The sequence below is a fragment of the Lagopus leucura genome, unplaced genomic scaffold (assembly GCF_019238085.1).
Source record: "Lagopus leucura isolate 7727_CA_CO unplaced genomic scaffold, USGS_WTPT01 Super-Scaffold_73, whole genome shotgun sequence".
In the NCBI taxonomy this organism is placed as follows: Eukaryota; Metazoa; Chordata; class Aves; order Galliformes; family Phasianidae; genus Lagopus; species Lagopus leucura.
The window spans coordinates 55,213,137-55,228,181 of NW_024962252.1; the positions used below are offsets into that span (position 1 = coordinate 55,213,137).

The 15,045-nt window shown below is 37.2% G+C and overlaps 1 protein-coding gene across 1 annotated transcript in view; it reads right to left on the minus strand.

Annotated features, from left to right (window-relative positions):
- Positions 1-15,045, minus strand: part of MTHFD1L (methylenetetrahydrofolate dehydrogenase (NADP+ dependent) 1 like) — a 138,521-nt gene that overhangs the window by 91,338 nt on the left and 32,138 nt on the right. The window contains exons 12-18 of the mRNA XM_042862275.1: positions 13,425-13,561; positions 11,563-11,609; positions 9,479-9,586; positions 8,557-8,631; positions 7,061-7,163; positions 5,206-5,282; positions 1,827-1,967 (exon numbers count right to left, since the gene is read on the minus strand). Coding sequence (XP_042718209.1) covers positions 1,827-1,967; positions 5,206-5,282; positions 7,061-7,163; positions 8,557-8,631; positions 9,479-9,586; positions 11,563-11,609; positions 13,425-13,561 — 688 coding nt within the window. The remainder of the gene's footprint in view (positions 1-1,826; positions 1,968-5,205; positions 5,283-7,060; positions 7,164-8,556; positions 8,632-9,478; positions 9,587-11,562; positions 11,610-13,424; positions 13,562-15,045) is intronic.

Consider the following 15,045-nt stretch of genomic DNA (forward strand, 5'->3'; position numbering starts at 1 on the left):
TTGACACTGTGGCGTTTTTTTGTTGTTGTTGTTGCTGTTTTTCTGTGTAGTTCTTCCTTTGTATAACATAGAACAATACAGAACAGTGCTTTAAAGAGGTATTGGAAACACATGTTCAGCACAAGTAACACTATCAAACAACTGAAGCACTAAGCACAGTAAGTTTGTTTAGAAAATGCCAGAGAAAACCAAATTACTGAGACACTTTATTGAGCATAAATTTCATTTTATGGACCTAATGGAAACATTTTCAAGTAATTTCTGCGTTGTTCATAATCTCAGACCTAGCATATTTTCACTGAATTACAGATGAAAAAAACTACACAAGAGCAACTGTTCTCTTACATCAAGCTGACTAACGCTAAGTAGATTAAAATAGGCTAAATATTTTGCACTATTAATACATTAAAGTACCTTTACAGTACACTAGCAACAATAATTCATTAAAGACATTGCATATCCATTATAAGGTAACTTGTTTCCCCACCCTCTGCCAGTTGAGTCCAAGTTATGCAATTGGAAAGGAAACACAATGAAAAAAACTGCCATCAAAAACATTAAGTACAGCTCTTCATAAAGGTTATTCCAAAATTTATAACTGATGAAAAGATGCCTTCAAATGGAAGTTTGCTGAATAAGTGGGAGTAGTTTTTGCCTTTAATTTTAAGGATGACCATTGTTAAAAATTTTCATACTCCTATCGTAATTTCAATCTCAAACTTATAAATGCTAGATAGTAGGATTTCATTTATTTATTAAAATTGAAACTACCGTGGTTGTGAAGATATTCCTGGCTTGTGGATTTTCTGTCTTTGTTGACAAGGTGCCTTTTGCTCATTCTCCAGTACCTGAAGGGGGCCTACAGGAAAGCTGGGGGAGGACTTTTTATAAGGACATGTAGACACAAGACAAGGGGAACAGGCTTCAAAAACTAGGAGGGGGTAGATTCAGACTAGATATTAGGAAGTGGTGAGACACTGGAACAGGTTGCCCAAAGAGGCTATGGATACCCCCTCCCTGGAAGCATTCATGGCCTGGCTGGATGTGGCTTTGAACAATAACCTGGTTTAGAGGGATGTATTGCAGGGGATTGGAACTAGATGTTCTTACAGGTCCCCTTTCAACCAAAACCATTCTATGATTCTATGATTCTAGTAAGTTTGTGCAGTAGTCCATTACAGTGAACTTACTCCTGGCATAAACTTGGATTGCAAGGTGTAACTCTAGACTTCACAAGAACCAGTCATAAAGAACCAGGTGCACATTTGCAACCACTGTCTTCTGACTTACATTCTGGCTATAAGGGCTAGGATTTGACATAAAGGAAGAACATATTAATCTCTTTCATAAGTGCAAGTAGAAAATCAGTGATGACTTAATGATATGAAGAGATAACACTGTCCCAAGCATTATTAATAATTAAGAATAATATGCTTTCATTCTGATCTCACGTCATAAACGTTCATGTCTTAACTATCACTGTAACACCTGAGCACTCTTCACAAACACAGTAGCAAAGATTACCAGCTCTCTCTCTCTGACTCACTCAGGACACCAAAACTGCTTGCCTTAAGAAACTGCAGAAGCCTATCCAAGAAGGCTGTGGAGAACAGGCACTTATGAACCAGATGTTACCTGAAGACTTGGAAGAATAAGTTCTACATCTTGTTCGCATTGCAAGCAAGTTTTGGCCCAGATGATCTTTCTTCAGTTTCTGAATGTGCTGTTCAAAGCATAAAGCTTGGCATGCACCTGCCTTTCTAATGCTTCGAGAGGCAAAACAAACAGATCACAGTTTATTCACGGGTACACAGCACTAAACATACCAAATCCTCTGCTGTTACAGGTTCTCCCTTCTTGTCATTAGCCACCACAATTTTCCCCAGTCTTTCCTTCATATCTTCCAGACTGGTGGTAAGTGCAAGGATGGCCATAATTTCACTAGCAACAGCAATATCAAACTGTGCCTGTAAAACAGAAATGAGAATCACAAGTCAAATCAAAGTCAGGTCAAATACAGGAAATCATTGGGAAAAGATTTAGAAAAAAAAGAGTTAAGGTTGGAATTCAAACAAGTTCTACATTGTAACCCACAGGTTTTGAGATTACTCAAGCTAGACTAACTGCAAAACATTTTGCTTATATTTCTTCATTAATGCTCTCAGTTACACTTCATTTACTTGGGGACCAGTACTACGGAGTGCTAAGCCAATTAGCTCACACTGTCCCTAGCAGAAACACCCTGAAGGACCAAGAATTTCTTCTGCAAAATAAATAAATACATAAATAATAAAAATTACCAGATGTGTTTTTAGCTTTACTAGTATGAGCACAACATTGGTTTTTTTTTTTTTTTTTTTTTTTTTTTTCCATCCCATAATGCTCTCCATATTTTTTTTGTTCTTTAATTCTGGTTTCAAAAACATTTTTGTTACATTTGATTACTCTTTTTCTACATAAATTCAAAATTTGCAAGACTGCCAAGTCTTGTGCTTGATCCATGATGATGGAAAGCATATCCCTCCTGTACTTTTACAAATGAGTAAATATATATTAGGGAAGAACAACAACAACAACAAAATGAAACAAAATAAGGACTATATGCTGCAACAATCCTATTACTTCTCTACAACTACAACAAGTAGTGCAGTACCTCAGCAGTATTTTTATTTTAGAACTTGTAGAACGCATTAGCAGTATTTGTAATGATTTACTATTAGTAAAGCCAAGGCCAAATGCTGCCAGAACGTAAACAGAAAAGCATATTCTTATAGCATTAATACATTAATATACAATACATTAATGAAATGGGGGTAAAAATGAGAACAATTTCTCCATATTTGCCTGTCTTTAGTTTCTGTCATGATGATTACAGCCCAGAGCAATCTTATTGAGGCTGACCTATATGTACTTGCATGCTTAGTCAAAACTTGTGAGGGCACAGGAGTACTTCCTGGACTTGGCAAAACCAGGGAGATGCACACAATATGGAAAATAAGAATTCATGCTGTAGGTGAGATTTTCAGCATAGCAATTCCAAAGAAATACTAAAGTTGCAATATAAATTTTCTGTATTCCTTAGTAGCAGTTCTATATGGAAAGAAACAACTGCATGCACAATTAACAGGATTGAGATGGCCTGGAAGCTACTATCTTTTCTCAAGTTACAAAGAGAACCCCTGTAAGCTATTGCACAAATGTAAGACAGGAAATACATCTCAGAAATCTATGCTTAATCCATACAATAGATTATAATCTAACTCCATCAGGATGTATATCAGGAGGCAAAAATTAAATTTTAATCATTGATGTTGCTGTGTAAACCTATAAGGCCAGAAAAAGAATCCCAGGTAGATGCTCAATGAGTGACAATATTTAATTGAAAAAACAGGCACAGAAGATTTTACTATCAGATGCTATTTTAACTCTTCATAACCTTTACACACCTACAAAGTGCTGACAGAAGCCTTAGCTGTAAAGCCAGTTCTCTATTGATGAAAGGATCCACCCACATGGATTCAATTGCAAGATCAAGGCCATCAGTCATGTAATACTCTTTAGAAATCACAGAACCTCTCTTCATTAAAATGCATACTTTTGTGCCTGCTGTGCTCTGCCATTTTACACAGGTGTCATTGATTTTAAGAGTGCTAGAACATCACTCCAAATGTTTATAAAATGCATCTGTTAACTATGAAGTCCTGTTTTATCTGGATCTTTGGCTAGTCCCTGAAATGAATTTTCTAACTGTTCTCTATTTCTCAAGTCAGTAAGACCATGTTAAAATATAAATGGCTATGCATCAATCCAAAGCATCAAAATTGAATGCATCAAAGTCATTTTAGCCAAGACAGTACAGAAGCAACTAGTCAACTAGTACTCTACTGTAAGACAACTCACATTTAATCGATCAGCATAATTGTGGAAGTAAAATGCTGCACGCTAAGGATGGCAGGCTGAAAGAAATCTAAACACATGAAACCATCTCAGGCGTTGAAGAAACATGTACCAAAGTACTGCCCCAGCCCATTAGCAGAGACAAGTCTCAGCTAATATTGAGTTTTTGTAAGTAATAGACTGAAAAGTTTCTACCCTATGTGCTCAAAACCAAAGGAAATAAGCATTTCCCTTCAATTTCTCTCTCTGGGCTGACTGTCTTAAATGCTGAACTGAACAAAAACATTAGCACTAGTTTTTATTCTCTTTATTTAGGCACAAAGATCAGTGAAGGTCTGAAATTACAAAGAAGGTGGTAAGAGTTCCAAAAAAAAAAAAAAAAAGAAAAGAAAAGAAAAACTTTATCTATGCCACAATAACTACTTCATTTCTCAGCAGACAGAGCTTCATGAATTTCATTATCCAGACTGTTAGATAACAACAATCATCATCAATTTTGCAGCAGCTTCACATCATTGCAATGACTCTGTTCCACCTGGCAGAACTATTCTACATTGCATTGCTTCACAGCTGGATTTGCCCAAACCACACCATGAATACTAGTTCAGATAGTGTCAGTAAAATCTTTCAAGTTATCTTTAAGACTTCAAACAACTTCCAGAAGCTTTTATATGGTAATATAGGTTAGCTTTCTACACCACTGAAAAGTACACCCATTATCATTTTCAGGATGACGCCTTCAAGACAACATATTAAAATTAAGCACATGCTCAAAGGTCTTACATTTTTACATTCCAAAGCTGAGATGCATGACAGGAAAATGAAAACTTCAATAAAAAGTTAATGGTCACTTTCAGACCTCAGTAATTGGACCAACAACACATGATGCTCCCCCTCTTCTCCAAGGTTTTCTTAAACACCAAATTGAAATGTAATTTAAATTACATACATGCTTCGAGGGATTTAAAAATGAGAATAAAATAGAAGAGAAAAATGGTACAGATTAACCTTATAAAGGCAAAGGTAAATGTACCTTCTATATTCATAAGAAGACAAGGTTGAACTGCTACGGATTTTTTTTCAAGTTCTTTCAACACTTCGTACAACATACACCAATTCCTGTTCCTGAAACTTCAGTTACTCATTAACACAATCAGATGCACTGCAAGAATGCTATACAGTATCAACTTGATAGATGTTAGCACTGCAATTCAAAGAAACATTTTGAAACAATTCCAGGATAACAAACATCTTGGACTCTGAAGCAAAGCTTGTCCAGAATGTGATATATTAACCACTTTTACATACCTGACGGACAAATCCTTTTTCTGTATTTGCCTGGCCAATCGTTATCTTGCGCAAAAATCTGTCATTTGTATCCACAACTGAAATAAGGGAATAGCAAAACACGTTAACAAGGACTTGGGGATCTGCATTATTTCCAGGCATACCTGTTATTATGCATGTAAGATTCAGCTGCTTGAAAAGCACTGTTTAACATGCTTCCACATGTCAGCATTTCTTGGCTTCTATTGGTTTTTTGGCTTCTATTTGACACCATTAGATAACAAGTTGAAATAACTAAAATACAATTTCTCTGAACAAGATTTTCAGCTAACAGATACTCAACATTCTACTGCACTTAATGCTTTACTTATGTATGAAAAAATCACCCTTTGTACCTATAATGCACCTCAGACCTACTTCAAATCATTTGCTTCTTTGTTGACTAGTAAAGAATTGATTTTTAAGACCACTTAACCCTATTCTGTTTCTCTTTTAAAGGATGATTATGTTGTCACATTGATTCCTCCACGCAAGTTACTTTCTTGCACATCACAGTAACTCCACATTTAGCTGCACAGTTTTCGAAAGGAAGGTTTTTTCCAATTGCTAGATCAACCATCTGCTGTTGAGCACAACTTCAGTTTTAGACAACTGCCTTTCCAAATTGGAAAGGCTTTGTTTTGCAAGAGCATGTCCAAATTGTCTTGTGGAACTGCTAACTTCACTAGCAATCTCAGCAATCCACATTCTGTACTGACAACACGAAACTTCAGATACGCTGAACCAAAAAGGAGTGGTAATCATAAAAAAGTACTCATCTGCTGAGAATTTATCAGGATGTTTCTTAGGAAGAAACATCAGAAGAATGTTTCTGCCAGAAAAAGAGACTGAACTCCAAGATCCGTCATTCCCAAAAGGGGCAATCCCTACAGAATACAAAATCCCTGTAGAATATAAAAACAAACGCCCTCTTTCTTATAGGTTCTTCAGCTCTACGAATGTTTTGGTCTGCAACAGCCCTAAAATAAAGGGTGGAAGCTACTCTCGAGCAGCTGAATCTGTAGCTTGCATGAAGACAATTTTCTGGTAGATGTAGATCAAAATGTTCATTTCAGGGCTGAGAATCAAGGGTATCCAGAGAGGCTGTCTATATAGAAGATCAGAGACATTGTGTCCTCCCTCTTTTCCTGCTGTTTTTGGAAAGTAACAAATTTGTTTGTCCAGTAAAGGACAACGTAATTACTGAAGAGGGATTTCAACTCCCATTCCTACACAAGTCCCAATTCAGTGCTGTGAGTGGGCTGGGAGAAAAGCAAGATTTCAACCACTTCCTCTTATTAGGCATTTCTCATGGAGCTTCTGTAATTACCACGTGTTTTCCTCCCACTACATGGCACTCAGGTCCCTAATTTCCTCAGGAATTCCATTCAAGGGGTGATACAACATGGATTTGGTTAATTCCTTTTGGTTTCTATTTATATATGTTCTAAAATACTAATAGAAATGGCAGAATAGAACATATAAGAAACATACAAACAAACAAGTCCAAAACCATTACAGACACAGTTAATAAAAGAAAGATAAGATTTGTGAAATGCACACAAAATACAGTTTTAACGTGTTTTAGGATGTGAGGGAGACAAGGGACGTATCTAAACTGTCACAATCTATTCTTCAGAACATTAATGAAGTCTCTTGAGAAGAGATATTTAACCAAGTTAAAGAGCAATATACTGCTTCCAGATTCATTACGTACCTCAATTTCTCTCTTGCAAATGAGTTGTTCTTAGATTCACAAAGCAAATAGCTCTGATTCAGGTAGAATTAAGCAAATGATACAATAGCCAACCTGAAATGCAGCTTTCTGATTACAAACCTCGTTGCCATGTTATGGTAGAAGGGTCAATATCAAGGCGCACAAATCTACTGATCTCCTCTTCTGTTAAAGTCTCAGGATCAGTCTTATTTATTCCCAATCTCTACAGACATTAAAGAAAAGCAATAAAATGGCTATTTTGCTTCAAATGGTACAGCTGCTCTGGCTTACTGCACCCATGTTATGCATGCACTTGTGAAAGAAGCAAGTCAGAATCAACCCCACCTTTTTTAAAAAAAACAAGCACATAGGAAAGCATCTAAGTAAAACAGGAATACTGGTGATGAAGAAATGCAATGAAAAAGGAGAAATACCCATAGACAAGTAAATGAGAAAGCTCCTTCTGATACAGAAGAAACTCTCAATATAAACCGAAGAGAAAATTTAACCGTATCAATCACTAATAAAAAAGATGATTAACTGCTTGCTCTAGGTTGTGAAAATCTTTAACATGTATCATCTTGCATGAATCATCTTTGAATGAAATAAAAAATTCTGCTCAGATAGCCCATAAATTCAGTGATGTATAATGAATTAGCCAATATTGGCTGTTAGAGATTCAGGATTTCAACACCACCAAACATTTTTTTTTAAGTGAATCTACATAAAGATGCATGAATTGAAAAATTCTGTTTAAGAACTGCGGTCTTCAAAAAACTTTCTCTGGCAACAGAAAGCATTCCTCAGCAAACTAACCAGGCAGCACACAAGTATTTTTAAAACAACAGAAGCTGGTATTACCTTTATCCTCCTTTTCACCCCCTAATTCCAAGTGCAGCTCTGCATGCACTTGGCAGCTATCCATTGCCATCCAGTGGCTCTGAAACAATACTGAGCAGGACTCAAAAGCCAACAACCACCATGGAAATGGACATAGAAGAAGATTGAAATTGTTCTTGAGGTTTGCGTTAAGGGGTTCATATTCTCTTAACACTAGTTATGATTGTATTGTTGGGTACTTACTTATCTGAACAGCAGTTTGAAAACTGGATACAGTATTCATACATGAATTGTGTATGAAATTCTTATGTAAGCACAACAGGATGCTGAAACACTATGCACACAAATATAGTTCTGTCCCTCAGAAAGAACACTGTCAATAATCATCTATAAAATCCCATCAGTGTATGCTACAATAAACTTGCAAAATCAGAAAATATTGCAATATCAGAGAATCTGAGCTTTCAAATGTGACTTCACCATAATAGGAAAAGTATTTTAAAACTCCAATATATCATAGGGAAAGACACTACATTTGAAAAACATTACTGGTTTGTTTCAGGAGAAAATAGCAAAAATGCTAGTTATGACAATAATATCAGACCCAGACCCTATTACTTTAGAGAGAACGCTTTTAGAAAGAGCTGGACTTAATAAACTCATGAGAGTTTCATACAAACTTGGCCCCTCATGTCAAATATTTTCCAAAAAATTGCACAACAGAATCCTTCATAAAGACATACCATAATTGAAGAGAGACAACATTAACAACTTACTCTCAGACGGGCAAGCTGAATAGAAGAAAATCCTCTCACACCTTTAACTGCTGGAACCAGCCTATTATATAAAGCCTAGGAAAAAAAATACAAATACATTTTAAGTTTTTAAAATAAGAAGCTCCTTTTTTCCTTTTATTTAGATTAGTTTCAGTATGAATTTCTCAATGACACAAGCTGTGGACTTCTGATTTAAAAGAGTTCTGAGAAGGCAGTAGGCTTTTAAACAATGCCTATGATCTAATAGCCTAAATTCAATTATTAAAATTACTATGTTTCTATGTCTCATAGAAAAAATATGCATTATTTTTGAAACTGGGAATCCTTTAAAATTCCAACAAAGGGCCAAATTACTCAAACTGTAACTGTTACTTGCAGATCAGCCTAAACAAATCTTGCCCAGTTGGGAAAAAAAAAAAAAAAAAAAAAAAAAAAAAAAAAAGGCAATTTCTTCATTTTCTCTTTTTAAATACTCAGGTTAGCTTTTGGTTAAACACCACAAAAAGATTTAGTAGAGAGAAGAGGATCTGGTTTATTTTTACCACATCTTATTCTTTGAGTATATCACAAATAACTTTGTATCAGAAGGATAATTTTTAACTTTAAAAGACTGTACAAATTATTTAAAAATATATGTTGAGAGAGAAAATATCTTTCATTAGACTCCTTAGCATAGTCTGAAACAGCTGACAAGTTTCTGGACATAAGATTCTTATGTTCAGACTCTCTTATGATAGATGTCTGCCAGAAAAATATATTCTATAAGCAGTATTTCCCAGCATAATACAGTATGGCTTCAGTAATTGTTTCCATTCACACAGTGAAAATATAAAAAGACAGCCAACTTACATAACTTGAAATGCAATTTATGAAAAAATGAAAAGAAAAAAACATCACATGGTTATTAGAAAACAATTCTTACCTTATTGGATTGAGTGCTCTCATGCAAGATCCTAGCATCAATAGCAGCAGCCAGCAAATTATTTGCAGCAGTTATAGCATGAATATCTCCAGTTAAATGAAGATTGAACTAGACAGGGAAAATTACAAACTTCTTTTAATAAAAGGTTTTTAACTCCATTAACCTCAGACATTTATTGAGCAAAGAATACTACCATATCCTTGAGGTTGCAGCTGAAATTAGTCGCCTATGTAGATGAAATATCACAGGCTGTGCTGTAGGAAGAACCTGTTTTCACCAAGTACTTGGTCAACGACCCTCAGCTTACACAAACAAAGCCATAGATGTCTTAATTCTTTCCTAAATGACCCAAGAATGGAAAACCCAAGGCTACAATTCTACTTCACTGATACTAAATCAGTTTTCTACCAGTAGCGTGAATTTGACCTGGATCAGACGTGCAGATTTTTGCCAAATTCCCCGGAGAACACGATGCCTGCTGGCTTTCTGATTTCACGCCAGCTTTCTGCAAGTCACAGGAGAACAGGCAGAACCAGATTAGGCACAAAATTTGCTGACACAAAGTTTGTCCAATGAAGTTGTGGGGAAAAATCTGAAATAGGCCATTTAGATTAGATCAGGACTTGCTTTACATAGGTATTTTATTTCTCATATCTGTACCTGACACAAAGACATAAAAAGTCAGTTTTAAATGCACTGTAGTAGTATTGACAGCTAAGAAGCACCACCAACAGTTGACACCAGCACTTGACTGTGATTGTACTCAAGTGCAAATGGTTTCTGAATACTGCACGAGTACTCTGGAGCAACTGTGCATCTCCCCTATGGCACTTCATCAGCCTGGAATTCTCTTTCCTCAGAACTGCAATCTGTTTCAGGTTGGCAAGGACCCCTGTATGTCATTTGTCTAATCCCTCTGCTCAAGCACAACTTCTTGCCCAGGACCAACTGCATGTCACCAACAATCATTAAGGAAGAGATTACACAGTCTTGCTAGGCAGCCTGTGCTAGTGTTCCACCATTCTCACAGTACAGAAACGCTCCCTGATGTTCAGGGGGAACCTCCTGTGTTCCAGTTTATGCCCATTACCTCTTGTCCTGGCAATGGACACCACTGAAAAGAGCTCCACTACCTCAGCACCTTCCCTTTCAATATTCATATGCATTGATAAGTTTCATCCCCTTCTCTTTTACAGACTGAATGGTTCCAGCTCTCTCTGCATTTCCTCCAAGGAGAGGTTCTCTAGTCCCTTAGTCAGTCCTGTGGCCCTGCAGTTGACTCTCACCACTATGTCCACATGTCTCTTGTACTGACGAGCCAAAGTGGGATTAAATCATTATGCATTTCCAAACAAGCATAGTGAACATACACATTAGATGAACAAAACCATTCTAATTTGCCTCATCACTCAGGGAATATGCTTACGTTTTATTCTCCAGAAAACAAAACTCAACTGCCTGCTACAGTGCACACATGTCTTTGAGCACACAGTGAAGTGTACTACAGGCAAAGGAAAGGCTGAGCAAGGCATCTAGTACAGATGGTAACCACCAGCTAACAAAGACTACAACACATGGTTTATGTTTCAGCCCATTCGTAAGTCTGCAGATCCCTTAGCCTTAGCATGGTGACTGCTGTGCTAAGGGACACAAAGGCTTCACTGACATTACCACGGCTTTCACAATGGGAGTATTTTGAAAGCACCCACCCAGCCAAATTCTTCAAGAGCCCATATGATTTTCAGAAGTCTTTGAAGAGTGGTGGTAACACCATTTTCAACAGAAAGCCACTTGCTTGTGAAACATAGGAAAGTTACAGATTAATTCAGAGTAAGAAAACAATTCTTTCACATTCAGTGCCATGTGATTAACAGCTGGGACGTTATAAACACATATAGGAATTGTGCAGTGGCTTTCCAACCCTGCGCCACAGTCCTGACACATCTCGGAGCAGTCACATGAAGATAAAGACCACGCCAGCTCTTCAGAAAGACTGTCACCAAAGACCAAACACTGCTGCAAACACTTTGCTCTGCCCACCCCTCCCAGGGGACAGTGTTTTGCTGTTTCTACTGTTGTCTCACCTCCTCCATGGGAATCACTTGAGCGTATCCACCACCAGCTGCTCCACCTGCACAAGAAAGTATGTGGTCTTATCATACTCACATCAGTTTTGGGGACAAAACCCAACACCTTAAACACACAAACTGAAACACAGTTTTGAAGATATACTCTCTCAGTTTTCAGATTTCTACTAGGGAATAAATGATGTACCCAAATAAACAGGATTTCCATAATTTCCGCATTTTTCATCAGGCAATAAAATAGGAATTGTTGAACTGAAAGGAAAGCTTTCACCTAATAGCTGGCCCAGAATTTGACTAAACAAGGATTACCCTCTGCTCCTGTCCAGAGTTAGGGCACGGTCATGCACATGCAGCAGTTCAGTAGAAAGACAAAGTAGTCACGAGCAAGCATTGCTTCTGAATGAAACTTTCACACCCTTCCCTGAGCATTCCTTCCCCAATGCCTTCCACAGTACAGGCAAAAGTGTTTGTTGCAGTCTACACAGAAGTTGAGTGGTGGGATTAATGCACTCACATGCACCAGTCTTAGCTGAGAAGCACCAAGCACCAGGAGTCTTCCAGCTGAAATCAAACTTGTTAACTTAAACTTCAGCAAAGCAAAGAAGAGCAGATGGGAAGTGTTAGCCCAGTTAGGCACAAATCTCAGCTGAGAAATACCAACAACAAAACAAAACAAACAAACAAACAACAACAAAGATTGTATTACTTTCAATCAGCATTGAAGAGAAGCTTGAACTCTAGCTGGCTCTTGGCCCTCAAGCCCTTTTAGACAAAAATGCAGCAGCCCAGAATTTGGAGTTCTAGGAGATAAAGGTCAGTCAGCCCTAGCCAAATGTATGATGCAGGCCCAGCAGAGCTATACATATCGCTGTCAGCATCATAGGTTTGGATATTTCAAATCAATATAGGTGGACTTTGGACTCCTCCTCAAAGAGAATTAAACAGTAACAATTAGAAATGTCTTTAAGAGTGTTTCCAGTCAGAGGAGTGGCTGGAAAGGAGTGTACCCACAAGAGCCACCTTCTGGCTAATTCATCTCCATGTCTTTCATTATGTTCAGCCTTTATATGCATTATCAGTACACATAAGTACATGAACACAAGCATGAACCTTGCACCGGAAGATGTGTGAGAGAAACCCTCAATTATAAGTTATTTAAAAATAGGAGATTTACTCTGAAAATAACGTCTCCTGTTTTATCCTGTTGACCCATGATGTCAGAGGTAGATGTTGGAGGAATGGCAGCAAACGTTGAACCTTCCCAGCAATGTTCTATTACATTATGTTGCCAGGCGACAAATGTCCCTAGAGGGGCAGCCTGACAAAAAGGCGCCTGACATGGGAGCATGTATGAAGCAAATGCATATCACTGAATTCCTCCACGTGGAAGAAAGGTCACCTATTGACATGCATCTGTTCTTACGAATGTTCATGGAGTCCAAACAGTGGATGTCAGCACAGTCAAAGTTGGACTGAGTGGGCAACATTTTCCTAGCAACACCATTATAGCAGCTGTGGAAGAATGGATCACGTCCACTCACACAGATGTTTATGAGCATGACATACAGGCTCTTGTACATCACTGATGAAAAGGCATAGCTAATAGTAGTGATTATATTGAAAAATAGTCTTTTGTAGCCAATAATTTTCCCTACCAGATAGTGTTATTGTACTCTTTGTATTTGTTGTAGTTTCCACGGAGATAAATAGGAAGAAGGCATTACTTTCAGAGCGACCTACATAAAATATGCTACAGTTACGGCAATCTATTGCATTAGTGAAGTACCTAAGGACTTAAGAAAAATGCAGTATTTCCTTTTAATCTGAAACACATCATGCAGTTTGCAAATACTACATACCTTTAACTCCAAAAGTAGGTCCTTGGGAAGGTTGTCTCAGACAAGCAAAGGAATTAATCTTAAGGTGTGCAGTAAGAGCCTGAACAAGTCCAATTGTGACTGTGCTTTTCCCTTCTCCTAGGGGTGTAGGGGTTATTCTAGCAAAGGAAGAAAAAAAGATTAATCAAATTCTTTGCCTATGTCAGCCTTGCTAAGGATATCACAACTTACAGCTTTTGATTTCAATGAAGAATATTTGTACAATAAAATTTCAATAAGATTACTTTATCCCCACAAAAATACTGCCACAATGTTATTCCCTAGCTCAAGCTGGAATGCCAATATACATGTGTCTTCTATTTAAGCAATTTACTATGATAGCAGAAAAAGAGAAGATTATTTTGGCAAAAGTTCTAAAAAGAATTTATTGAATTTAGACATTTCCATTACAGCACAAAAGTCTCAACAGTTTCATTAACAAACCATCCATCAAGATACTCCAGGCAAGTATTAATGCTTTTCTTTTGCAATGCAGGAGATATTTTATTCCCAACGCTGAAACTATGAATGAAATAATGGCATGTTTTAAATTAAAAAACCAACACTTTTGTTTGCAGAACTTAGCTATCCATCTCTAACTGACACATCGTCATAACACTCAGCAATGACAGATCAACTGCTTTTTAAATAAAACAGGACAGAAAAGTCAGTATATTTATCTGAACATGATTTATTTTGCATTTAAGTTTCTCGATACTTTTGCAGATTTAAGGGTGATGAAGGACAATTGTAATTGCAGTCTGATCTCCTACACAACAGCTCAAAACTTTATGCTATGAAGAAGCCACATCTGGAATAGGACAGTATTTCAGGAAGACATCCAATAACAAACCAGGGACACTAACCTCTACTTGAAGACTCTATGCTTGCCACTTTAATAAAGAGATAATTATGGTTGGCTTTCCAAAGTGGAAAGCTTCAATGGTCACTTTCCCACCTCTGTCTCAGACAACGAACAAAGGAATAAACATATTTATGGGTTGGGAAAAGAATAACGTATATTGGACCATGGAAAACAAATAGGCAAACAAATAAAAATCTTCCTGTTTTCTGAGCAACTTTGAATGCATTCTAATTACTTCTGAGAGACGCAGCTCAGGGGGTGCTCTCCCTCAGCTTCAGCACAAATTTTTTTTTTTTTTTTAAACACTGGAATGGTCTCTACAGTCACTGTTGAATTCACATGCAAAAGGCTCTGTGAATCAAAGACACCTCTGGTTAAAATATGTCCTCTCTGCTTTCACCATATTTGTTCACGATCCAAACTAAAAGTCCATGTGGGGGATGGTTCTTTCTTTTCTTGAAGTACAAACGCACCTCTCAGTTTCAAAAACACATTCCAACTACTCATCTGAAGCACATTTCTCTCTCTGACCAGGAAAAGAAGAAAGCCCTATTCCACCCCAGACACATCATTCTGATATAAATTTTGAAGTTTTGCTTTCTGGCTAAGTGCAATCATTCTTATCTTTGCTGGCTCCACTATCAGTAGAGAAGTATCATACTGAAGCTGTCATTGAGAATTAATTTTCATTCTCAAGGATGTACAAGCACGCACACATATTCTAGTAAAAAAGAAACC